The sequence below is a fragment of the Protopterus annectens genome, chromosome 5.part1 (genome assembly GCF_019279795.1).
Source record: "Protopterus annectens isolate FY-2018-M chromosome 5.part1, PAN1.0, whole genome shotgun sequence".
NCBI classification, from domain to species: domain Eukaryota; kingdom Metazoa; phylum Chordata; order Ceratodontiformes; family Protopteridae; genus Protopterus; species Protopterus annectens.
This window is the reverse complement of record NC_056736.1, coordinates 409,842,379-409,869,804: the sequence shown is the minus strand read 5'-3', so window position 1 is coordinate 409,869,804 and position 27,426 is coordinate 409,842,379. Positions and strand designations below refer to the sequence as shown.

Below are 27,426 nucleotides of genomic sequence, written 5' to 3'. Positions count from 1 at the left end.
GTGGATGTTTTCATTATTTCTAAAGTTGCACTTCTGACTGCCTGCCTCTTCTCCTGTTTACCCGACATTGTAATGTTCTCATCACTTCCAAACTCTTACCCAATTTGCTGTATGATCAGAGAAACCATTTGTTATACTTTCACTTTCTATGTCTTTTAATAGTTATGAAAACCAAAGCAGTGTCTCTTTCGTCATAACCCTACTATATGCATATTTTCTTTCACCTCCTGCCTTCATTCTGAATGTCCTTATTATCTCTTCCAAACCTTCACATTCATTCCATGTTTTTCTCTTCCTCTAGAGTTTCCTATCTAAATTTCCTGCATATTCACTTCCATATATTTTTGTCTCCTTAAGTAGCATTTCCTTTTCTTTCCATGAGGTGTTAGTTTAGAGCACCATAATTTATTTTAAAGCTTCTCTAACAATGCAGTCTGCTACAGTAGCTCTACCTGATACTGCAATGGGAATGTCTAGAATAGTGTGATCAGATGGAGTTGCGAGAGCAGCAATCCCAAAAGAGCCCATACTCCATATGACTTTTGGGTCCCACTGCTTCTTAAAATGGTGTCTTTGTTTAAAAGACAAATGTCTTGTATCTAATAAGCACAGTGTATGAGAATAAAAATTCCTAAACCATTTTTAACTTTGACGTTCTCCTGTCAACATGTTTTATGCTGTTCACATTACCAGATAAAATGAAAAAATAACCTTTTTCTATTTTCATGTCTTTCTTTCTAGGTACATTCTTCTCTTTCTGTCGCTTACCCTTTTTCCCACTGATGTACATTTGATTTTATTTTCCCTTTATCACCCTGTCCTCCAACAATAAGACTTTATTTCTCGCTGCAGCCACTTTGGTAACCCTTCCCCTTCCTTTGTACGTTTCTCATCAAATGAAGAATCCTGTCCAGATTACATACATACCCTCCTGTTCTTGCTGGTTTGTGTAATTCTCCCTGTATTTGCTCTTGCACATCACTTTGTTGTTCTTCTGATGGCCCTAAATTCTGACTCATTATCTTCTTGCAATCTGCTTTCACATTAAATCCATGTATGTCCCCTATGTTCCCAATATTTGCAGTAATAAGATTTACAGTATTTTGCTCTATGTCCTATTTCACTATATTGAGAGCATCTTCTTTAACTACATTCACTAATTAAATTACTTTTTCTCCACAAAAGTGATACTCTTACACTGCCATTTTAATGAACATTACCTTTTATACTATTTACATTTATAACATATGAGACATACTTAATATTATACAACGACCCCCCCCCATTAATATTCCAAAACGTGCACGCTGATTGGTCCCCGTGCACGTTGTAAATCAGAGTTATAGTCATGCAAAAAGGTCCGGTCGCCCGGACTTTTTCCATTAGTATAACTCAGCAATGGAGAACGCAAGATCTCCGTTGCTTTTTGCAACCTGTCTCGCTATGTTAAATGAGTTTAACATAGTGAGACATCTTTAAAAAAAGCAACAGAGAATCTCCATTGCTTTTTTTAAAGCTGTCTCGCTATGTTAAACCCATTTAACATAGCGAGACAGTTTTGAAAAAAGCAATGGAGAAAGCAAGATCTCTGTTGCTTTTTAAAGTGTCTCTCTTTGTTAAATGGGTTTAACATAGCGAGACAGCTTTAAAAAAAAGCAATGGAGATGCTCCATTGCTTTTTTAAAGCTGTCTCACTATGTTTAACATAGCGAGACAGGTTGTAAAAAGCAACGGAGATCTTGCTTTCTCTGTTGCTTTTGCTCACAGCTCTGATGTACTGTGTAAGCATACGCATGTGCAGTACATCAGAACTGCCGCAGAATACCAGACAGCTGCGGAAGGGCAGCAAGGAGGCATTATACAATGCCATTATTTAAGAAAAGTAAGTATTTTTTTTTCTTAAATAATGTCATTGTATAATAGCAATAACCCACTTCTGGGTGTGGGTAATGCTGGATTTACCCATAATTGTCTTTGTTTGGCCACTCAGGCTTCACCCTCATGACCAAACCACACCAACCGTGGGTAAATCCAGCATTACCCACACCCAGGCGTGGGTTATTGCTATAATATTATTAAATTCTAATAATGTTACCTACACCTCCCATACCCCTTTCCATAAATGTATTTTATCAGAAACTTGTTAATTGCATGCGCATCTTTACAAATGTGCTTAAAGTAGATTAAATGCCTTTAAAGTAGTTTTAAAGTCTGTTTCAGTCAGTTTGTCAATGCTGATCTGAACCTGCAGTATTTTTCTTAGTAATGGTACTGCTGCAGGGAAAAAAAACATAAACATTCCAAGGATAAATGTTTTCTTTTGTCACTAGTTCATCCAAAAGACTCAAATGATACATCATAGACCTGTTCACTCCTCAAGTGTCAATGAGTGCATATCTACAGATTTCAAACCAAGTGGCTGAATAAGCCTGCCCCAAACCACATAGATGTTAACAGGCAAGTCATTTTACATTCTGATTCTCTCACTGTATGTCTTGTGTTTTCAGGAATACTCTACTCCTAATGTTTCTGCTCCACAATGGATGCTGCAACAGCTGCATTACTCTTCCCACTTCCATCCATGCCATTCATTTCCTGTTCAGCATTATGTGCAACTAAAAGCAGTCCCAGTTGCACTTCTCCAATGTTTTTGGTTCTGGCTCAGTGTCGTTGCCCATGTGTGGAAAATATTTACCCACTGCTTGAGACCATTTCAAAACGGTACAATCTTTTGGCTATTCCTAATTATTTTATTTAGATGTTCTGTACTAGTTATTTTTTATTTTATTTAAATTTGTTGCAGTGTCAGTAGCACAACAGGTGCAGTAGGCTGTGAGTTCTGTTGTCCTAATAGGTAGATGGATTACTGGCAGTTCAGCATGGGGAGGTGCTGTACTCCTGAGTGTGTCAACCTTCAGAAGAAATGTTAAACCAAGGCACCATCTGCTTGACGAGGTGGTTGCACAGGTGGATATGAAAAGATCCCATGGCACCTATCAAAAAGAGTAGGGGAAAGTACCCTCACCAGATTTTCCCTAGTAGTATAAATGCCATCTTGGGTCTACCCAAAAAAGAGGCTACTAGCCTAGTGGGACTAACCCAGTCAACAAAGAATAAATAAATACATTTGTTTATCAAGGTAGAACACTGATCAAACAATGCCCAATTATAGGCTCAGCCTGAATCCGACACACCTTCAGTTACCTCAGTGTGCGCAGCACCAGTGTTTTGCACATGCATTTGATCTCAGAAGCTACTGCACTCATCTGTGTGACATTCCTAGCTACTTCATTAAGCATTTCTCCTTTTTCCATCTTTCCCTTCTCCCTTCACTTGTAGCCACCCTTCAGCTCTGCCTTCAGGAAAAGAGAAACTTACTGTCTGATTGCTCAACACATGCATCCCACAAATTCCTATAGCATTAACGATTGATAAATATTTTATCTTTCAAATGGGAATTCCTTGTATAACATACACCAAAAATGTTGAGCTCTAGTACATTTTAATAAAACATGTTTCTCATCTTCCTGTACATTTTATCCTTGCCTGTGACGCATCCTTTCTGCCAGAGTTTTATACATCATGATTTGTTTAACAGGTAACTTTTTCAGAGGAAACTGCTGCAAAAGCTCAGAGTATTTTGGTATTCTTCCATATCCAGTTCTCCTCATTCTGATTCCCTCTCTTTCTTTTACACTTCTCTTCACATATTCATAATCATAATAAAACGTTCCTTAATAAATGTATACCACCATTTTCTATCCACTATATTCAGTGTATGCATCCTTGTATGAAATTCCTTAATTTCTTCTTCCCCACTTAAATCTTATCCTCTTTCCTTATTCATAACTATCCCATAAAAGATTGATGTCTTTTAAATAATCATCCAATAAATGTGTGCACCTGCCATTAAAGCTTTGTAACATATAATACATATGTAATTATATATATATATATATATATATATATATATATATATATATATATATATATATATTAAAAACAAATCCTTGATGGAATGAATACAACTCCCTTTTATCACTTCACCATAAACAATATTTCTTCTGCTGAAATGTAAGTGGAATCCCCATAAAAATAAAAAAAAATATTTAATATTTATTTTTCCTTACAGTAGGCAAAATAAATATACCAGCTATGTAATGTGGTAGCCCCATAAGCACACATTTATTAAATAAACATTCTTCTTAAAGGACATTTTAAAGATTTTACAAAAGTTAACTGTGCCCTTCATTTTGAACATCACACATTCCCATTGTCTCTGAACCCTTCCTTGTCCAGCAAAAGTAAGGGCTAAAGGTTTTAAATCCATAAACTTGATTCTGTAACTTTTTGTTGTGTCTTTCGGCTTTTCCCGGTTAGGGGTCGCCACAGCGGAACTCCGGTCCGCTAATGATTGGCAGTAGATTTTTATGTAACGAGTTGCCAGCTCTGACGCACAACCTTCAATGAAGGTACGCCCATTCACGCATGTCTGCACACAGAAGATGCTCTAGCTGAGAGGCGACAACGCTACCGCAGCCCCACCACAGCAGTTGAGCTTGATTCTGTAACTAGTATCACAAAATCCATCCAAAACCCTGTACATTTCTCCCTGTTTATTTGTAATCCCACTTACCTAAAGTCCTTGATATTTCTTCAAAGAAAAATGTCAGTAGCTGTTTATTACTGGAAACTAGCATTGAGGTATCTGCATAAATTAAAAGTCATGGACTTCCCTTGCCCTTAACCAACTCCTATTGCCCCCCCCCCCAAAAAGAAAACAAATCAAACATCCATGTACTTTATTGGCACATTCATTGCTAATAAAAAAAATAACACCACTTAACGAGCATGCCTGTCTAACTCCAATCCATATTTTTATGTTACTGCCTTTCCATGTATTAATAATGATTCATTTGACCTAATCAATGCATCTTGATTCGAAAACAATTGTGTTGTAATATTTTCCATACTGGTCTGTGCTTTAAGCTATCGGAAGTCTTTGCTGTATCACATACGAAAAATACTCCGTTATCGCCTCACCTGTATTTCATATACTACATATTTAAGTAGTAATAAGAATTCCTTTATTTTATTTTATTTGCATTTGTTTCCTGGGGTAAAGCACTGATCTCCATGGACCATTTTTAGACTCCACCTGGGAGCAGTGTCTGGTGAAGTGATTTGCTCAGAGTCATAGAATTAGTCAGTGGAGATTGTGGGAATCAAACCTTGTACCAGTAGACTACAGGAATCCCCATAAAAATGAATACTTTTAATTTACTTTCCTGGCACACCATGCACTCATGTCATGATATTGCCTACTAGTACCTTCTCTTATTCTACCCCGTGTTACACTGAGCTATAGGTCTTCGTTTTTTCATATCCTCTTTGTCACCATTTTCCATATAAACTTTTTGATAGTGTATACTATGCACTAGCTATGAACCCGTAAATTAAGCTATTGATTCAATCGCATGTCATCCGTGAAAATATAAAAAAAAAAAAATCCAGCCCGTCTTCTCCTGGACAGCTGTCTTTATTTACCTGTCTTAATATGATTTTAAGCTCATCAAATTCAAATTTTTTTTATAAGTCAGGGTTGCTGTGAGTCAGTAGTAAGCTTACAGTTGAGTTAGGCCTGTGGTCTTGGAACTGCAGTTAAGGAAGGATATTGTGTGGCAGACTAAGGCTGTAGGCTGAGATCAGAGATGTAAAATTACTGTACACTGTTCAAGACTTATGAGTAATTGTTAGTTTCCACAAAGCTGTTTACTCAATGCTGTCTTATAAGGTAGGCTAGATGTAAGGTTTGCAAGAGAACAGCAGTTTTTAATTTTATCCTGTGATACATCTGAGATTTTATGTCCGAGGGTTAAAGCTATGACCTGCTACTGGGCTTTATCCAGCAGTCCTGTGTTTGAATCTCCCAGCATCCATTTGCAAAGGGTTTGACTGAGGAAATCATTTAACTGAAAAGAAATAAATGTTGAAAGGATTCCAGTCGCAAGTAACAGTGTCAAGAATTTATTAAACTATAAAAAGCCAGTAAAATAACAGGGTCTATATCAGATCATCGAAACGGCAGAATTTCAAATGCCGTAACATCAAACTGCAAAACCCGAACCCTAACAATATCGAAACCTCAAAACAGCGAATTTTTTTCCCAGGGAAAAAATTTGCTGTTCCGAGAAACACACACACACCACAAGCACACTAAAAAACAGCAATACACACACACACACACACACACACACACACACATTTAAAAGTAGCAATCCACACACACACATTTAAAAGTTATATCTAACCCTACACTACACTGCACATAGATTACTATCTATCCACTTACCTTAACCCAGACCCTAACCCTAAGGTCCGTCACAATCGCACACTCACCTCACCAGTGCCTTAACCCTAACTCACTTAACCTGCCCCTAACCCCAAATTCTCACTATCTCACACTCACCCAACCCGCACCCTAACCCGAACGGCCGCACAATCACACACTTACCTTAACCCAACCCGTAACTTTCCACCGCATCGCTGAAAACAGTGAAGCCACAACAACGGCCAACCAAATTCTTTCCCTAGGAAAGAGGTTGTTTTTTGTGCAGCTTCGCTGTTTTCAGAGTTCGCGATATTGGGTTCGATATTAGATCATTTGAAATTCTGCTGTTTCGATGATCTAATATAGACCCAAATAACGGGACCGCTTCCGTCTCACCACAGAAGTCTCTGTGGTGAGACGAAAGAGCTCACGTTATTTTACTGGCTTTTTATACTTTAATAAATTCTTGAAGCTGTTTAGTTGTGAATGGAGTCCTGTCAACATTTATTTCTTTTCAGTCAAGTTATTTCACTTTGGATATATGTTTTTGAAGTCATTTAACTGGACAATGTTCATAGGTCACCCTTGGAAAAGGTCCGTTATGGATTTTTCTTAACAAATAAAATCAAAATAAAACATACAGCTGAACCACACTAGCTTTCCTGTTTGAGCATTTGTGATTTGACCAGAAGAAAGCCAGGGAACTTGGAACAACATTTTGGGGATGTTCATCTCATACTGTTCATTTAGGCAAACCTCAAGAGGTTTATTTTTGAAACCCTTCTGACAGTGTTTAATAGCCTGAAGGTTGTTTGACAAGTCTATTTGCAGCTGTGTCTCAGTGGGGGCTAGAACAAGCAATGACTTTTAACTCAGACTTTAACAGATTTTTATAAAGTAGTGGGATTTTTTTTCCACGTATTGTGTTAGTGCTGTGATGTTTCTGTTTAGCAGTTCAGCAGACTGACACTTTGTCATAAAACTGGACACTGGTCAACTGCAGCAGCTGTATTTTATTCACGACACACAACATTTTTTAAAAAAATCTCAGTACACATCTGTCTCTGTTTCAGAGAAGCAGCAGTCCTTCTTCTCCATCTGGTACAATGTCTCCTACGGGTTCTGTTGGACTTCATATGGGCTGGGATGAGCGCCAAGGTCAGTGGCTGCGCAGGAGACGTCTTGATGGAGCCATCAACCGAGTTCCTGTGGGATTTTACCAGAAAGTCTGGAAAATCTTACAAAAGGTGAGTTACAGTATAAGTAACATAAACAGAGATAAGGCTAATGAAAGTCATCTGAGCTCAAGCTTAAATATTTATTGTGCTACCTTCTATGAAAATTGTTTATATAATTGTACTCGGAGAAATCTCTTTGTATACAAGGAATTGCTGCATATGCTCAGGTCTCCCATATAACTCATTATAGCCTTTGTCATGCCCTCACATTACAATAAGTACTAGAGTATGAAAATTATTATTAGTATGCTATTATCTGTAGTCATGAAGTTCTAAAGTAGTATTTTCATCTAACAATCAAGAACTGCACAAAGAAGTAATTTAAAAGGCAGTGGAAGGGAAGATTATTTTTCAAAGGTATTTTATAAGTACAATTTAGCAAAAAGGACCATAAAAACAAACTATTAACACAGGTGTTGTAGCACATTCTTTAGTGAGCACATCTTACTTGTATATTACACATTTGAAGTTTGTGCTGCAAATGGTAACACTGAACCTAAAGGGGGCCAAAATTACATATTATTTTATAAAATGAAACTATACTTGCAATTCTGTTCTTTGACTTGAAACAGACTCCTTCCCAAATGATAACAATGCAGACGCAGTCACTCTGACTTTTGGTACTCTTTCTATTGAAATGCAGCCTGCACTGTTAGACAAGTAAGTCATTGGGCAAAGACGATGTTTGTTCGATAAAGTGAGAGAAGTTCCAGAGAAGCACTGGCAGGTTAGGGGCACCGCTAATTTGCTAGCAGCAGTAACTGAGAAAGGAATGAACTTGGTATAGCTTGTCCTACAACTTTAGCTTCAATTGTGATACGTATGTTTGATGTCTGTTAAGTTTATTATTCTACTCTTGTTATTGCTGTTTTTATGAAGCTAGGTTTTTAGACATTTGACCAGGTTATTTACGAAGAACTTAGTAGGTTTACACTTTAGATCTAATAGCTGATGGTCTGCATTTCATATTCATATTCAAGTGTCTTTCAAACTTAAGTGATTTCAAAACCATGTGAAATCTTTAAGCTGCAGATTTTATTCCTGCTATATAACTGGTATGCAACATTCAAACGTAGTTACCGCATATTACTTTACTGCTATTATTTTATTTGCTAACTGTTGAATCAAACACATATTAAGAAGTTTTCATTTCTAGCTTGTTGATTTACAGCAGCTTGCAGTTCATGTTCTGGTGTATTCAAGAATAGTTTATGATATAATTCACGTTTGTGAACTTTACGGATTAACTTACTGAATTATAGTTAATGTATAACATTTGGAAAGATTGTTTATGATATTCAAGCCTTCCATCATTTACCTTTGAAGTTTTTATAAGTGAACTAAGCTATGTGTTTTTGCATTTTTTTTTTTAACTTCTGAAGTGACTAAAGCAAGATGTGCGCATTTGTTTGGTTGTACAGTAGGGAACTGGCTACATAGTAAACACACACAAAATGTACATATATAGTTGTGTGTTTTATATATATATATATATATATATATATATATATATATATATATATATATATATATATATATTGCAGAAGATTAGTGCAGTTTTGCATTTTATTGTATACAACTGCAAATTAGACCGGTTCTTCCAAGCAAAACAAAATCTTGTGGTTAATTAAATGTACAGCAAGTAACTTTGGTTCAGTCTTAATTGCAGGGGAGCAGTTGTTTTGGTTTCTCTCTCTCTCTGGATTCCTCTGGCAAGAATGATTTCCATCTTCTCCTCCAAAGTTTTTCTTCACCATATTTGATCCTGTTTCCCAGAGCCTAAGTAGTTTTGGACTCCCAGTCGCTTTCTACAAAAGGCATATTTTCTCTTACTGGGCTTTCCTCAGCCTTCTTCATGTTTTGCATCCAATAGCTCATTAAAGAAATCTGCTCTTACTATCACAGCCAGGTAGCTATCTGGACATAAAGCAGCAGGTAGGCTTGGCAAACCACTTACTTCATTTAATTAAACATTGCTCTGTTTACAATGCATTCTGTATATAACATTATAATCATTATTTATATTATTATTTATATATATTGTCATTATTTACATCACTGCTTACAAATATCAGTTATAGTCTTCTGTTTGGTGAGAGACACAGCACTATGATACAGGAGACTCCCCACCTCCTTTTTGAAACTCTCACTTTTATGCCTAATGAGTGGGCCATATACTTGAAGTAGGCCATCTACATTGTGGTAGGTCAAGCCTGGCCTGTGTTGGACATGGAAATTAAGTGACTGTAATTTTGTATTTTCACATTTCTGTTGATGAAACTATGCTAGAGGGCATGGCCTGTTACCACAGTGAATTCTCTCCCTAACAAGTAATTTCTTATACAAGCAAGTGTCTGCTTGATGACTAGTCATTCTCTTTCAATTGCAAAATGCCTAGCCTCTGCTTGCCAGTGATGTTCTTCATGTTTCACTGTTGCAGTCATTACATTTGGGTTATCTGCTTGCAGGTTGCCCTCAGTCGGCCTGATTAACAAAGTCTTGAGTCCTGCGTCTGTTGCTGTCTCTTCTTCCATGACGTCAGGTTATCAGGGGTATAAAACATGCAGCCGACTCAATTACATCAGTCTTTCTTGCCGTGCGGTGCCCAAAACAGAAGCAGTGCCGGTCGGCCGACTCCTGAAATTTTTGTTTTCGAGTTTCAGATTTATTACCCCATTGGGAAACTTTTTCTTGCTCCTTACCGATGTCAGTAAAAGTTAATAATTGCATTACTTGTTGAAAGCAAATACCTCATAAAGATTTTCATTTGTACTGTATTCCTTGCCTAGACCCTGACCACAACGTACCTTGCTGTCAGTTTTGTGCTTTATTTAATCAGCTCACTATCTGTCATTGGTATATTTTCACCTCTAAATATGTTGGTTCTCGGTTTATTTTTCCAGAAATGTTGTCGGTTAGCCATCCGACTACTGGGATTCTGAAAAAATGCAAAGATAAAGACAGAGACAGGCCGCCGAGGTCCAAAACTGCCGACCATGCTTCTCCTAAGCCAGTCGCCAGTTCGCCTGTACTCAGTGAGTCTCTTTCGCAGCCCCTAATACCCACTACTTCTGATTCGCAGGCCTCTACTGAGACCCATTCGGAGTCCGGTATGCAGTGAGATGCTTCAACTATGGAACTCGCGGATGTCTCTCCATTGAATGGGTCCGGAGCCACTGTGCAGGCACCGGCTTCTGAGGGTGTATTCAGGCCTATGGACTTGCATATTAAATCAATGCCTCCTTCATTACTTAGGCCTAAATCTCGATCCATGTCTAAAAAACAAACGCTCAGGCCACATGCTCAGGCCCCTATGCCTAAAAAACAAATGATAAGAATGGCTGAAGATCTAATAACTCTAATCAGGGGTAGCCAACCCCCCCCCCCCTTTCTAAGAGGCCTAGGACTGAGGTTGATTATGAATATTCTGATCAGGATTCTGTTTTTTCTGACTCTTCTGATGATCTAGATTTGCCCTTACCTACATAAGAGGATTCTGATGCAGAGGAATCTATTCCCTCTGCTTCCCCTCCTGAGGATTTTTCTTTTGGGGAAACCTTACATACTCTAAGGGAGAATTTCCACTGGGAAAGCCAGGATTTTTCTGATTCAAAAAAGAGGCTTAGGGATTTCCTTCTCCTACCTCAGCATAGGCCTTTAGCTATTCCTTCTGTACTAGACATTGTTGATGATGCTTTCTCGGAATCTAGTTTGGCCCCTGATTCCCTGCCTCCTTCTCCCAGAAAACCTGACAGATACTACAGGGTCCCTGAATCCCACAAGTTCCTTTTCAAAAATCCTATTGTAGATCCAGGGACTTTTTCACAGAGGCCCAAGGGCATTAAGGCTTCTACTGCTAAAAATCCTACCCCTTCTGATAGAGAATCCAGGGCGCTGGAGAGATGGGGTAAGAAGGTTTACACTTCTGCAACCTTGGCCATTAGGGCTTTAAACTGCCAGTTTCATATGTTAAAATATCAGCAACATGCTATTGGACTGCTTAAACAGAAAATGATGTTGATTCCTGACGGTGTGGAAAATAAAAGAATTACAGGATTTAATGCATTCTGCTGAACAAGTTGGAAAGCATACTTTGCAATGTGGTTTTGATTCATTAGAGGCTGCTTGCAGGGCTGCTGTTACTGGGTCTGTGCTCAGAAGGCATGCTTGGCTTAAGGAGCAATCTTTGCCTGATCATGTTAAGGCTAAATTGTTGGATGCTCCTTTAAATCAGGACCGCCTGTTTGGCAGCAAGGCTGAGGAAGTTCTTAAAAAGATGGAAGATAATGCTAAATCTATGCAAACTGTTAAAGATTTTTTACAAGTTCAGCCTCCTAGATTTAGTAGGCATTGGCCCTCTAAAATTGGTCCTTTCCAGCCCCTTCCAGGTCTTCTCAAGCCAAACCAAGACACAGCAAAAACCCCAGGTTTCAGTCCTAGGGGACTCATAGAACTAAGCAGTGGGGGGCCTCCACTTCCAAATCTGGGAGTAATAAGACTCCCCCCTATGGTAAACTGTCCCAATGACTTCCTTTTAAAATTTCCAAGCACTTATCAATTGACTGCCCCTTTGGGGGGGAATGGTTGCTCTTCATGCAAAGAACTGGGAGATCATTACCCAGGACAAATAGGTTTTAAATATAGTGTCCCAGGGATACAGATTTTACTTCCACACGTTGCCAACACCAAGCAGGTGGCCAGATCTACCCCCAAATCAGTGGGCAGAGGCCCAAAAACAAGTACTTTCTCTCTTAAAGCATGGGGGCTATTCAACTGGTACAAGAAGAAGAAAAGGGACAAGGTTCCCAGAAAAGACGATTCATGGCACCCTGTCCTGGGACCTGTCTACTCTAAACACCTTTTTGGAGATTCCAAATTTTAAGATGCTGACTCTTCACCAATTACTTCCAAGCTAGGCAAAGATGCCTGGTTGGCAACACTAGATTTAAAAGAAGCATACCTGCACATCCCAATCAGGGAATCTTGCAGAAGATACCTACGCTTCAAAGCAGGCAACACGCAGTTCTCTGCACTGCCCTTTGGCTTATCTACTGTGCCCAGGCTATTCACAAAGTGCCTACCTCCAGCTATTGCATTTTGCAGGAAAGAAATATTCAAATATACCCATACCTGGATGATTGTCAAATTCAGGCAGAAAAGTCAGGACATATCATCTGGCCTTTGTAAAAAGGGTTCTAATTTGTCTGGGGTACACCATAAATGAAAAGAAATCACACCTGGTACCCTGTCAACAAATTATATTCCTGGTAGCAAGCTTGAATACAACTTCCCCTCATGCCAGAAAAGCAAATTCATTTGACAACCTACCTCAGACAAGTGGCCACAAAAACCCTGCTATCTGCAAGACAAATATTGCAAGTCTTGGGGTTCATGGCCTCCTGCATTCTTCTAATTCCATATGCAAGACTGCATATGAGGAAACTGCAGTGGTATCTACAAAGCCTATGGTGTCAACATTCTCAAGACCTAGAAACAATGATTCCTATCATACCTTGCCTACGCCTAGAGTTCCTTTGGTGAGCAGAAACCTGCCACCAAAACAAGGGACTACCTTTCACACCACCCCCTGCCGCCCAAACCCTAACAGATGCATCAGACTATGCATGGGGGGCTCACCTGGCAGGGAAGTGCATTCAGGGCAAATGGAACTCAAGTCAAATGCACCTGCATATTAATCAAAAAGAAATGTTAGTTGTACAGAATGCTCTGACAGCCTTCAAGGACCACATTCTTCCAGGACAACTAATGGTACAGACGGACAACACCACTGATGTTCATCGTGTTTCACTGTTGCAGTCATCACTGTAGGGTTCTTCCTGCCGGCAGGCAGTCCTCGGTCGGCCAAAATCCCAAAGTCTGGGTCCGGCATCGGCTGTTCAGTCATGCTCCCTGACGTCAGAGTGCTAGGAGTACAAAGCTGCCAGCCAACGCCATGTTCTCCAGTCTTTCTTGCCGTGCGGTGAAAGCAGTTCGCAAGTGCCGGTCGGCTGACTCCTGATATTTTTTTCGTGCTTCAGTCCGAAGACTTACTTCTTCTCAAATCTAAGTACCCCGTTGGGGAAACTTTTTTTCTTGCTCCAGTCCGATGTCAGAAAAAGTTAATAATTGCATTTCTTGTGGGAAGCAAATACCTCATAAGGATTTCCATTCTTACTGTATTCCTTGTTTAGGCCCTGACCACGACGTAGCTAGTTGTCGGTTTTGTGCTAGATTTAACCAATGTACGATTAAGCGGAGGTACGATTTTCCTTTTCACTACTTTGGCAGGCGATTTAATTATAAAATGTCGGACACGCTTCCGACTACCGGAGTTCACAAACGATGCAAGGATAAGGATAGGCCTCCGAGGTCCAAATCAGATGACGTTTTACAAGCAGAGCCAGCTACAGGTTCGGCCGTCGTCAGTGAGGCGCTTTCACAGCCCCTGTCATCGGCCATTTCAGAACCAATTGCCAAAACGGACTCCCACGAGGAGCCAACTAGGCCTTTGAGTACTCCAGCTGCAGGACCTTCGGACAATGCTCCCTTGGATGGGTCCGGAGCCGCTGTGCAGGTGCCGACTTCCGAGGGGGTTTTCAGGCCTACACGGCTTCTGATAAAGGTAAAGCCAAAGGCAAAGACTCCTTTGTTATGTGGTACATGAGCAGGGGGGTACACATTCTTACCCCCTTTGCAGACTAGCCATGGCATTGTGGAACACAGCCTTGAGCTACCAAGTGCACCTACAAGCTCAATTCCTGCCAAGAAAATTAAATAAACTAGTAGATGGACTAAGCAGAAACCTCATGGACCCACACAAGTGGAAACTGGCACCAAGGATTTTCAACATGTTGGCAAGCAAATGGGGGAGCCCAGATATAGACCTGATGTTCTTCATGTTTCACTGTTGCAGTCATTACATTTGGGTAATCTGCTGGCAGGTTGCCCTCAGTTGGCCTGAATTCCAAAGTCTTGGGTCCTGCGTCAGTTGCTGTCTCCTCTTCTATGACGTCAGGTCGTCAGGGGTATAAAACAGGCAGCCAATGCCATTTTCTTTAGTCTTTCTTGCTGCGCAGTGCCCGAAGCAGAAGCAGTTTGCAAGTGCCAGTCGGCCGACTCCTGAAATTTTCAAATTCGAGTTTCAGAACTGAAGTCTTCACTGAAGCTAAGTACCCCGTTGAGGAAACTTTTTCTTGCTCCATACCGATGTCAGTAAAAGTTAATAATTGCATTACTTGTGGGAAGCAAATACCTCATAAGGATTTCCATTTATACTGTATTCCTTGCCTAGGCCCTGATCATAATGTGCCTAGCTGTCGGTTTTGTGCTAGATTTAACCAACGTACTATTAAGTGTCGGTATATCTTTGCTTCAAAATATTTTGGAAACAGATTTAACTATCCTGAAATGTCATTGGATAGTGATCCAACTAATGGAGTTCACAAAAAATGCAAAAAAAAGGACAGAGACAGACTGTCGAGGTCCAAAACCGATGACGAAGCTTCTCCTAAGCCAGTCGCCAGTTCGCCGGTACTCAGTGAGGTGCTTTTGCAGCCCCTGATACTTGCTACTTTCGAGTCGCAGGCCTCTACCGAGACCCATGTGGAGTCCGGCATGCCGCAAGATTTTCAAAGTGTTGTACCCGTGAATGTCTCTCCCTCTGATGGGTCCAGAGCCGCTGAGCAGGCACTGACTTCTGAGGGTGTATTCAGGCCACAACATTTTTATATAAAACTGATGCCAGCTTCTAAATCAAAGACAAAAGCAACTTCTAAAGCTAAAAAATCAGTGCATGAGCCACGTGCACAGGCCTCTATGCCCAAGAAGCAGATCTAAATGGCTGAAGACCTAATTACCTTGATCAGGGGTTCCCAACCCCCTCCTGATAAGAGGCCTAGGCAAGACACTGATTATGAATCTTCAGATCAGGTTTCTATTTCTTCTGATTCCTCTTCTGATCAGGAATTATCTATACCACCCTATGAGGATTCTGATGCAGAGGAATCTATCCCATCTGCATCTCCTCCTGAAGATTATTCCTTTGGAGAAACCTTGCATACTTTGAGGGAGCATTTTCACTGGGAGAGTCAAGATTTCTCAGAATCAAAAAAGAGGCTTAGGGATTTCCTACTTCTCCATCAGCATAGGCCTTTAGCCATACCTCCTGTTTTAGACATTGTGGATGATGTGTTTTCGGAGTCAAGCTTGACTCCAGACTCCTAGCAAACCAGACAGATATTACAGGGTTCCTGACTCACACAAATTTTTATTTAGAAACCCTTCTGCTGACCCTGAAAGTATTTCACAGGGCCCAAAGGGTGTTAATGCCTCAACAGCAAAAACTCCTACTCCCTCTGACACAGATTCCAGGGCACTGGATAGATGGGGAAAGAAGGTTTATACATCTGCAACCTTGGCAATTAGGGCCTTAAACTGCCAGTTTCATATGCTCAAGTATCAACAACATGTTATGGGATTACTGAAACAGAAAATGATGTTGATTTCAGAATGTGAAGAAAATAAAGAATTGCAGGAATTATTGCATGCAGCAGAACAAGTTGGAAAGCATACTTTGCAATGTGGTTTTAATTCCTTAGAGGCCTCCTGCAGGGCCGCAGTTACTGGATCTGTGATTAGGAGGCATGCCTGGCTAAAAGAACAAAATTTGCCTGATCATGTTAAAGCTAAATTGCTGGATGCACCTTTACAGCATGACACTCTGGTATTAAGGCAGAAGGGGTTTTAAAGAAAATGGAAGACAAAGCTAAGTCTATGCAAACTGTAAAAAACTTCTTACAAGTGCAGCCACCAAGATTCAGTAGACACTGGCCTACAAAGAACTGGTACTTTCCTGTGTCAGACAGAGCTCAGCAGGGAAAATCCAGGTGCCCTAAAGTTTCTAGATACCAGTCACAGGATTCTTACAGGTCAAAGCAATGGGGTGCTTCTACTTCCAAATCTGGAGGAAATAGTGCAACCCTACAGTAAACAGTCTCAATGACTTCCCTCTGCCATCACCAAGCACTTTTCTTTTGGAAGCACCCTTAGGGGAAAATTAGCACTTTATGCTCAAAAATTGGCAGTTAATAACCCAGGACAAGTGGGTGTTAAACATAGTATCTCAGGGATACAGATTCCACTTCCACACTCTGCCAATTACAAACGGTTGGCCAGATCTGCCAAAAAATCAATGGGCAGAGGCACAGAAACAAGTTACATCCCTCATGGATATGGTGGCTATTCAACCAGTGCCAGAACAGGAAAAAGGACAAGGGTTTTATTCAAGACTGTTCTTGGTACCCAGAAAAGACAAGGCCTGGCACCCAATATGGGATTTATCAATTTTGAACACAATGTTCATCGTGTTACACTGCTGCAGTCATTATACTCTCTTTATCCTGCCGTCAGGCGGTCCCTCAGTCGGCCAGAGTTCCAAAGTCTTCGTCCGGCGTCAGTTGCTGTCACTTCTTCCCTGATGTCAGTGCGCCAGGGGTATATAAGATGCAGCCGATGCCATTTTCTTCAGTCTTTCTTGCTGCGCGGTGCCCAAAGCAAAAGCAGTTTGCAAGTGCCGGTCGGCCGACTCCTGAGATTTTCATTCCGAATCCAGAACCGAAGTCTTCTACAAAGCTAAGTACCCCGTTGGGGAAACTTTTCTTGCCTCAGTCCAATGTCAGTAAAAGTTAATAATTGTATTTCTTGTGGGAAGCAAATACCTCATAAGGATTTCCATTCTTATTGTATCCCATGCCTAGGCCCAGACCACAACGTCACAGGTTGTCGGTTTTGTGCTAGGTTTAACAAGCGCACTATTAAACGTTGGTTTGATTTTGCCCAACATTATTTTGGCAGAAAATTCAATTACACTATGCCGTCGGAACAACCGACGACTGGGATACACAAAAAGCGCAAAGACAAGGACAGGCATCCGAGACCCAAAACTGATGACGAAGCCTCTTCTAGGCCAGTCGCCGGTTCTCCGGTTTTCAGCGAGGCGCCTTCGCAGCTCCTGACGACCGCTTCTTTGGAACCACAGGCCACCTCCGACTTCCACGTGGAGATGGCTGGGCCTTCAGATACACCAGATTTATGGCCTACTGAGACTAACCCTTCAGAGGGATCCGGAGCAGCTGAACAACCCGCAGCTTCAGAGGGTGTTTTCAGACCTACTCAGTTAACCATTAAATCTTCTGCTAAGTCTAAAACCCCTTTAAAAACAAAGAAACAACTTCAACATTCACCAGGACAGGCCTCCATGCCTAAGAAACAGATGCTCAAAATGGCCGAAGACTTAATTACTCTGATCAGGGGGTACCACCCTCCTCCTGATAAATGGCCTAGACAGGATGCAGACTATGACTCATCCGACCAGGTGTCCATCTCTTCAGATTCATCCTCAGACCAAGGATACTCTTTACCCCCTTATGAGGATTCTGATGCTGAGGAATCAATTCCTTCAGCCTCTCCACCAGAGGACTACTCCTTTGGGGAAACCTTACATACCATGAGGGAGCATCTCCATTGAGAGGGCCAGCATTATTTAGAATCCAAGAAAAGGCTCAGAGATTTTATTTTATTACCTCAACACAGACCCCTTGCTATTCTGCCAGTGTTAGATATTGTGGGTGATGTGTATTCTGAATCCAGTTTAAATCCTGATTCTTTACTGCCTGCTCCAGTTAAGCCAGACAGATACTACAGAGTCCCTGACTCTCACAAATTTCTTTATAAAATCCCTGTTGCTGACCCTGAAACTATTTCCCAGGGTCCCAAAGGGGTAAAGTCCTCTACAGCAAAAAAATCCGGTTCCCTCTGACAGAGATTCCAGAGCATTAGACAGATGGGGGAAGAAAGTATATACATCTGCAACTTTAGCAATGAGGGCCTTGAATTGCCAGTTTCACATGCTTAAATATCAGCAATTTTTGATGTCTCAGTTGAAACAAAAAATGCTTCCAAATTCAGATCTTCCTAACTACAAGGAAATGCAGGATTTATTGCATGCAGCTGAACAAGTGGGAAAACATACCTTGCAATGTGGTTTTGATTCATTAGAGGCCTCCTGTAGAGCAGAAGTTACAGGGTCTGTCATTAAAGGACATGCTTGGTTAAAAGAGCAGACCTTACTAGATCATGTTAAAGCAAAATTATTGGATGCACCTTTGCAGCAGGATGTTTTATTTGGAGTTAAGGCAGAAAAGGTATTAAAGAAAATGGAGGATAAGGCAAAATTTATGCAAATGGTGAAGGATTTCTTACAGGTTCAGCCTCCTCGATTTAGCAGAAATTGGCCAACAAAAAATTGGTCCTTTCCAGTTTCAGACAGACCTCAAAGGGGCAGATACAGATGTCCAAGAGGCAGAGGTCAACCGCAAGGTTCTTACAGGCCTCGACAATGGGGTGCTTCAACACAGAAAGAAGGGGAAGACAGGCCTCAACCTTATAAAAAAACATCCCCAATGACTTCCCACTACAGCTGCCAAGCACTTCTCTCTTGGCAGCCCCCTGGGGGGAAAACTGGCACTTTTCTGTCACAACTGGCATATGATCACCAAAGACAAATGGGTTCTCAATATTGTATCTCAAGGTTACAGGTTCCACTTTCACACTCTGCCAAGGTTAAAAGGAATGCCAAATCTGCCACCAAATCAATGGGAAGAGGCTCAAAGACAAATCACAGCACTCATGGACATGAGAACTATTCAAAAAGTACCAACACAGGAGCAAGGACAAGGATTTTACTCAAGACTCTTTCTGGTTCCCAGAAAGGACAAAGCTTGGAGGCCCATTCTGGATCTTTCTTCTCTAAATACTTACCTGGATGTTCCAAAGTTCAAAATGTTGACACTACAGCAGCTTCTTCCCATGCTGGGCAAGAAAGCTTGGCTCGTAACTTTGGACCTCAAGGAGGCATACCTGCATGTCCCTATCAGACAAAATTGCAGAAGATACCTCAGATTCTTAGCTGGTTCAATACATTACCAATTCTCTGCACTGCCCTTTGGCTTATCTACTGCACCCAGGGTCTTTACAAAATGCCTGGCACCAGTAATTGCATTTTGCAGACAAAAAGGAATTCAAATGTACCCATACATGGACGACTGCCTTATTCAAGCAGAGAACAAAGACATTCTTCTAAAGCATCTGGCATTTGTAAAAAGATTGCTAATTTGCCTAGGGTACACAGTAAACGAAAAGAAGTCAAAACTAGTGCCCTCACAAGAGATAATATTCCTGTGTGCCAGCTTAAATACAACGGCCCAGATGGCTTATCTCATGCCAGACAAGCAAGGACAACTGACTCAATATTTCCAATTGATGGCAACAAAAACCCAACTCCCTGCAAGAAAAATTCTGCAGGCCTTGGGGTACATGGCATCTTGCATACTACTAATTCCATATGCCAGACTGCATATGAGGAAACTACAATGGTACCTAAAAGAGTGTCTGGTCTCAACACTGTCACAGTTTGGAAACAGTAATACCACTTATTCCTTGCCTTCAACAGGAGTTTCGATGGTGGGCTCAAGCCTGTCACCTCAACAAGGGACAGCCTTTCACTCAACCCACAGCCAGGCAAACACTGACAACAGATGCTTCGGATTATGCCTGGGGAGCACACATGGCAGGAAAATGTATTCAGGTCAAGTGGCCCGCAGAACAAAGGCATCTTCACATCAATCAGAAAGAGATGCTAGCTGTACAAAATGCTCTAATAGCTTTCAAGGACCTTCTGCATCCAGGACAACTACTACTAAAGACAGACAACACCACAGTTATGTGGTACATAAACAAGCAAGGGGGCACTTATTCATATCCCCTCTGCAGACAAGCCATGACCTTGTGGAACACAGCTCTAACCTATCAAGTTCATCTGCAAGCACAATTCCTGCCAGGAGAGAAAAACACACTGGCAGACGACTTAAGCAGAAACATCATGGATTCGCACGAGTGGAAATTACATCCACAAATATTCAGAATGATAACACAAAAATGGTGGAGCCCGGACATAGATCTGTTTGCATTCCCAATGAATTGACAGCTACAGAAATTCTGCACAAGGACTTGCCACCCACAAGCATGGAAAGTGGATGCCCTCTCATTCAGCTGGAAAAACCTACAAGTATATGCCTTCCCACCACTACCTCTCCTTTCAAAGGTACTCATAAAAGCCAGACAAGAAAAGCCAAAGATGATCCTGATTGCCCCAGACTGGCCACGCCAGCACTGGTACCCAATCCTAAAGAACTTAGCACAAGGTCCACCATGGATTTTGCCTCAAATCCCACATCTTCTGACTCAGCAAGACAATCAGATACTTCACAGCCAGCTCAAGACTTTAAACCTGGCTGCATGGCAGATTCCTTAGTCAAGCAAGCAATGCCTCTTTCCAAAGCTGTTATCGATGTCATTCTGGAGGCCAGAAGGCCTAGCACCAGGAAAGCCTATTCGGATAAATGGAAGAGATTCTGTGCCTGGAACCAGGCTCACAGCCTTGACCCTCTTGTCCCAAATATTCCTCAGATACTATAATACTTAACTGAGATGCTGGAAAAAGGCCTCTCCTTTTCATCCATTAAGATCCACGCCTTTGCCATCTCTGCTCATTACAACACAGACCCACCATTTTTTTCTAATCCTTTGCTAAAACAGTACCTCAGAGGGGCTAAAAACATAAGACCACCCCGTAGAGCACCAACTCCAACTTGGGACCTCAACTTTGTCTTGGAAAAATTAACTTTACCTCCTTTTGAGCCGGCTAACTCAGCAGACTTAAAATATGTGTCTTGGGAAACTGCTCTGCTCCTGGCAATAACCTCAGCATGAAGAGTTTCAGAATTACAGGCACTAATGGCAGTGGAACCTTTCATAATTTTCCACCAAGACAGGGTGTCTTTAAGAACAAACCCTACTTTTATGCCAAAGGTGGTATCAAGTGTGGCTCTAAACCAAACTATTCACTTGCCAACTTTTTATCCAAATCCACAGAATAAAGGGAAGAGACTACTGCATTCCTTGGACATACACAGGCAGTTACGCTTCTACTTGGACAAAATAAAAGCTTTCAGGAAAACTGAGCAATTGTTCGTAGCATATGCTGCAGGAGCACAGGGAAAAGCCATTTCAAAACAAACCATTTCAAAATGGATAGGGCACTGTATACGTTTCTGCTATACACACCATGGGAAAGCTGTACCTAACAGCATTAGGTCTCATTCCACCAGGGCAACAGCTACTTCAACTGCCTACCTCAGAGGAGTACCTACCAAGGACATTTTGGAAGCAGCAACTTGGGAGTTCTGTACATACCTTCACCAAGCATTACCATCTGCCTCTTTACTCTAAATCCAGAGCTGGCTTTGCCACTGCAGTGCTGCAGGGCCTTATAGCCATCCCTAATGCCTTATAGAACCAGCCACCCTACCTCAGCTTTGGGATTCTACCCAAGTGTAATGACTGCAGCAGTGTAACACGATGAACATGGTACAGTTTTGTACCTACCATAAATGTAGATGTTCGAGTGTATACACTGCTGCAGTCTAGGTTACCCTCCCTCCTTCCCCTCTTCCTTGCTGGTACTAACCTAGGCCTTCTAGCCTTTGCTACCTATGGGGAGTATTTGCTGGTAACTGAAAGTTTCTGATTGCTTTTCTTATGTATGTTTTATTAGCAATTTAGATTGCTTACCTTTTTGGGGGCACCTGACATCTGGGGCAAGAAAAACTGAAGAAAATGGCGTCGGCTGCATCTTGTATACCCCTGGCGCACTGATGTCAGGGAAGAAGTGACAGCAACCAACGCCGGACCAAGACTTTGGAACTCTGGCCGACTGAGGGACCGCCTGACGGCAGGATAACCCAAGTGTAATGACTGCAGCAGTGTATACACTCGAACATCTACATTTATGGTAGGTACAAAACTGTACTTTCCTGGACATTCCAAAATTCAAAATGCTAACTCTACAGCAGCTTCTGCCCATGTTGGGCAAGAACATTTGGCTGGTGACATTGGACTTGAGGCATACCTGCATATCCCAATAAGGGAATCATGCAGAAGATACCACCGTTTCAAGGCTGGCTTTGTGCATTACCAATTCTCTGCACTGCCCTTTGGCTTATCTGCTGCGCCCAGGGGCTATACAAAGTGCCTGGCACCAGTAATTGCATTTTGCAGTCAAAGAAGTATACAAATCTATACTTACTTGGACAACTGTCTCATTCAAGCAGAGAACAAGGACATTCTTCTTCAGCATCTGGCATTTGTGAAAAGGCTTCTAACATGCCTAGGGTACACAATAAATGAAAAGAAATCACAAATGGTACCCTCTCAAAAGATAACATTCCTGGGTGCAAGTTTGAATACAACTGCCCAGATGGCTTTCCTCACACCAGACAAACAAAGACAACTGACTATTTACTTCAAACAGATGGCAACAAAAACCCAGTTATCTGCAAGACAAGCTCTGCAGGCTTTGGGGTTCATGGCATCCTGCATTCTACTGATTCCATATGTGAGACTGCATATGAGGAAACAACAGTAGTACCTAAAAAGTTTATGGAGTCAACATTGTCACAGTCTGGAAACAATGATTTCTCTCATTCCCTGCCTACAACAGGAGTTTCTTTGGTGGGCAAAGGCATGTCACCAAAACATGGGACAGGCTTTCACTCTACCCCCTGCCAGCCAAACCTTAACAACAGATGCATCAGACGATGCATGGGGGCCCACCTGGCAGGGAGATGCATTCAGGGCATATGGACCCCAAAACAAATGCATCTGCATATCAACCAAAAAGAGATGTTAGCTGTTCAAAATGCCCTGACAGTCTTCAAGGACTTACTTCATCCAGGACAACTACTGATAAAGACGGACAACACCACGGTTATGTGGTACGTAAACAAGCAGGGGGCACACACTCATACCCCCTTTGCAGACTAGCCATGGCACTGTGGGACACAGCCTTGACTTACCAAGTACATCTTCAAGCTCAATTCCTGCCAGGAAAGCAAACTACTTTGGCAGACGACTTAAGCAGAAACATTATGGACCCTCACGAGTGGAAACTAGATCCACAAGTCTTCAGCATGATAACAAAGAAATGGGGGAGCCCGGACATAGACCTATTTGCCTCTCCTCGGAATTATCAACTGGACAAATTCTGCACAAGGGCTTATCACAGACAAGCATGGAAAGTGGATGCCCTATCCTTCAGTTGGAAAAACCTATCAGTTTATGCCTTTCCCCCTCTGCCTCTTCTTCCTAAGGTTCTACTAAAAGTCAGACAAGAAAAACCAAAGATGATACTAATTGCCCCGAACTGGCCCCGCCAATACTGGTACCCAATTCTAAGGAATATGTCTCCGTTCCCAGCTTGATACTTGCCTCAAATACCTCACTTACTGTCGCAGCAAAATAACCAGATCCTGCACAATCTGCTCCAAACACTGAACCTGGCAGCATGGCTGATCATGTAGTTATTCAAACAACACCTCTCAGTAAAGCTGTGATGGATGTCATTTTGGAAGCCAGAAGGCCTAGTACTAGAAAATCTTATACTGATAAATGGAAGAGATTCTGTGCTTGGAACCAAGCACAAGGAACTGACACAGCAGAGCCAAATATTCCTCAGATTTTACAATACTTGACTGAGATGCTTGACAAAGGCCTATCTTTTTCATCAATAAAAATCCATGCCTCTGCCATCTTGGCTCATTACAACACAGAGCCACCCATCTTTTCTCATCCTTTGCTAAAGCAGTGTCTTAGAGAGGCCAAAAATTTAAGGCCTCCCAGAAGATCACCAATTCCTGCATGGGATCTCAATTATGTGTTGGAAAAGCTCACCCTAACTCCATCTGAACCAGCTGCTACTGCAGATCTAAAGTTCTTATCATGGAAAACAGCTTTGCTCCTGACAATTACTTCAGCAAGAAGGGTCTCAGAGCTACAGACCCTCATGGCTGTGGGGCCTTTTATCATATTTTACCCAGACAGGGTGTCCCTCAGGACCAATCCTTCATTTATGCCTAAGGTGGTTTCCAGTGTGGCTCTTAACCAAACTATTCATGTACCAACTTTTTATCCAAATCCGCAGAACAAGGGGGAGCAGATTCTGCATTCCTTGGACGTACACAAACAACTAAGATTCTACTTGAGCAGGACTAAAGCTCTAAGAAAAACTGAGCAGTTACTAGTGACATTTGCTGCAGGATCAGATGGAAAAGCTATTTCAAAGCAGACTATTTCAAAGTGGATAAGCCACTGCATTTGTTTCTGCTGCTTACACCATGGCAAACTGGTGCCCAAGGGCATTAGGTCTCATTCCCCCAGGGCTGCAGCTACATCAGCAGCTTTTCTCAGAGGGGTACCAACCAAAGACATTCTAGAGGCTGCTACTTGGAGTTCTGTTCACACTTTTACAAAGCATTTTCATTTGCCTCTCTACTCTAAGTCCAGGGCAGGCTTTGCCACTGCAGTTCTGCAGGGCCTTATAGCCACCCCTAATGCAGTTTAGTTCCAGCCTCCCATCCATATCAGATCAGACAGGAGAAACTAAAAATGATTCTGATTGCCCCAGACTGGCCACGCCAGTACTGGTATCCGAGCTTAAGAAACTTGTCCCAATGCCCAGCCTGGACCTTATCTCAAATACCTCATCCACTGTCCCAGCAAAACAATCAGATTTGGCACAGCCAACTCAGGACCCTAAACCTGACAGCATGGCGGATAATGTAGCCATACAAACCACACCTCTCAGTAAAGCTGTGATGGATGTCATTTTAGAAGCCAGAAGGCCTAGTACTAGAAAATCCTATGCTGGGAAATGGAAGAGATTTTGTGCTTGGAACCAAGCTCAAGGAACTGATACAGCTGTCCCAAATATTCCTCAGATTTTGCAATATTTAACTGAGATGCTGGACAAAGGCCTATCTTTTTCATCAATTAAAATCCATGCCTCTGCCATTTCAGCTCATTACAATACAGAGCCACCACTCTTTTCTCATCCTTTATTAAGGCAGTACCTCAGAGGAGCCAAAAACTTAAGGCCTCCAAGGAGAACGCCAATACCTGCATGGGACCTCAATTATGTCTTGGAAAAACTCACCTTACCTCCTTTTGAGCCAGCTGCTACTGCAGATATAAAGTTCTTATCTTGGAAAACAGCTCTGCTCCTAGCAATAACTTCTGCAAGATGAGCCTCAGAGCTACAGGCTCTCATGGCTGTGGAACCCTTTATCATTTTTTATCCAGACAGGGTCTCTCTGAGAACGAACCCTACATTTATGCCTAAGGTGTTATCCAGTGTAGCCCTTAACCAAACTATTAATTTGCCAACTTTTTATCCAAATCCACAGAACAAGGGGGAGAAAATGCTGCATTCTTTGGACGTACACAGACAACTTAGATTCTACTTGGACAAAACTAAAGTTTTCAGAAAGACAGAACAATTACTAGTGGCATATGTCGTAGCATCACAAGGAAAGGCTATCTCCAAGCAGACTATTTCAAAGTGGATAGGTCACTACATTCGTTTCTGCTACTCACAGCATGGCAAACCAGTGCCTAAGGGCACTAGGCCACATTCAACCAGAGCTGCAGCCACGTCTGCAGCTTTTCTCAGGGGAGTACCAACCAAAGACATTTTAGAGGCTGCTACTTGGAGTTCAGTGCATACCTTTACAAAACATTACAATCTGCCTCTTTACTCTAAATCCAGGGCAGGCTTTGCCACTGCAGTTCTGCAGGGCCTCATAGTCGCTCCTAATGCTGTTTAGCTCCAACCCCCCAACCATAGCTTTGGGACTCAACCCAAATGTAATTACTGCAACAGCAAAACACGAAAAACATAGTACAGTTGTGAACACTTATAAATGTAGATGTTCGAGTGCATTCACTGTTGCAGTCCAAGTTACCCTCCCTCCATCCCCCTTATTTTTGCTGGAACTTATCTTTATTTCTCTAATCCTTACAACCTATGTGGTGTATTTGCTTATAGATGAAGGTTAAGCTTATTTTGGTACATGTATGTTTTATTTACATATTTTTAGCCTACCCTTTTGGGGGCACCTGACATCTGGGGCAAGAAAAACGGAAGAAAATGGCGTCAGCTGCATCTTTTTTCCCCTGACGACCTGACATCAGGGAAGAAGTGACAGCAACTGACGCAGGGCCCAAGACTTTGAAATTCAGGCCGACAAATGTAATGACTGCAACAGTGAATACACTCAAACATCTACATTTATGGTAAGTGTACACAACTGTACTTTCCTCAGAGGGGTCAAAAATTTGAGACCACCCAGGAGAGCTCAAACCCCAGCCTGGTACCTTAACTTTGTCTTGGAGAAACTCATTCTACCTCCTTTCAAGCCAGTTACTACTGCAGACTTAAAATTTCTTTCTTGGAAAACAGCTTTCCTTTTAGCAATCACCTCAGCTAGAAGGGTATCTGAATTACAGGCCCTTATGGCAGTGGAGCCTTTCATTATCTTTCATGCAGACAGGGTGTCCCTCAGAACCAATCCATCCTTCATGCCCAGGGTGGTATCCAGTGTGCCTCTTAATCAGTCCATTCATTGGCCAACCTTCTTTCCCAATCCACAGAATAAAGGGGAACAGATACTGCATTCCTTAGATGTGCACAGATAGCTTAGATTCTACTTGGAGAGGACTAAACCTTAAAGGAAATCTGAACAACTGCTGGTGGCATTTGCTGCAGGGGCAGAGGGGAAGGCTATTTCAAAGCAAACCATTTCTAAATGGATAAGCCATTGCATTCATTTCTGCTATAAGCACCATGGAAAACCTATCCCCCAGGGGATCAGACCTCACTCCACCAGGGCTGCATCTACCTCTACA

General features: G+C 41.8%; 1 protein-coding gene across 4 annotated transcripts in view; it reads left to right on the top strand.

Moving 5' to 3' along the window:
• Positions 1-27,426, top strand: part of PHKA2 (phosphorylase kinase regulatory subunit alpha 2) — a 1,461,438-nt gene that overhangs the window by 1,299,879 nt on the left and 134,133 nt on the right. For all 4 annotated transcript variants that reach the window (XM_044073068.1, XM_044073067.1, XM_044073065.1 and 1 more), the window contains one exon: positions 7,405-7,578. In XM_044073068.1, coding sequence (XP_043929003.1) covers positions 7,405-7,578 — 174 coding nt within the window. The remainder of the gene's footprint in view (positions 1-7,404; positions 7,579-27,426) is intronic.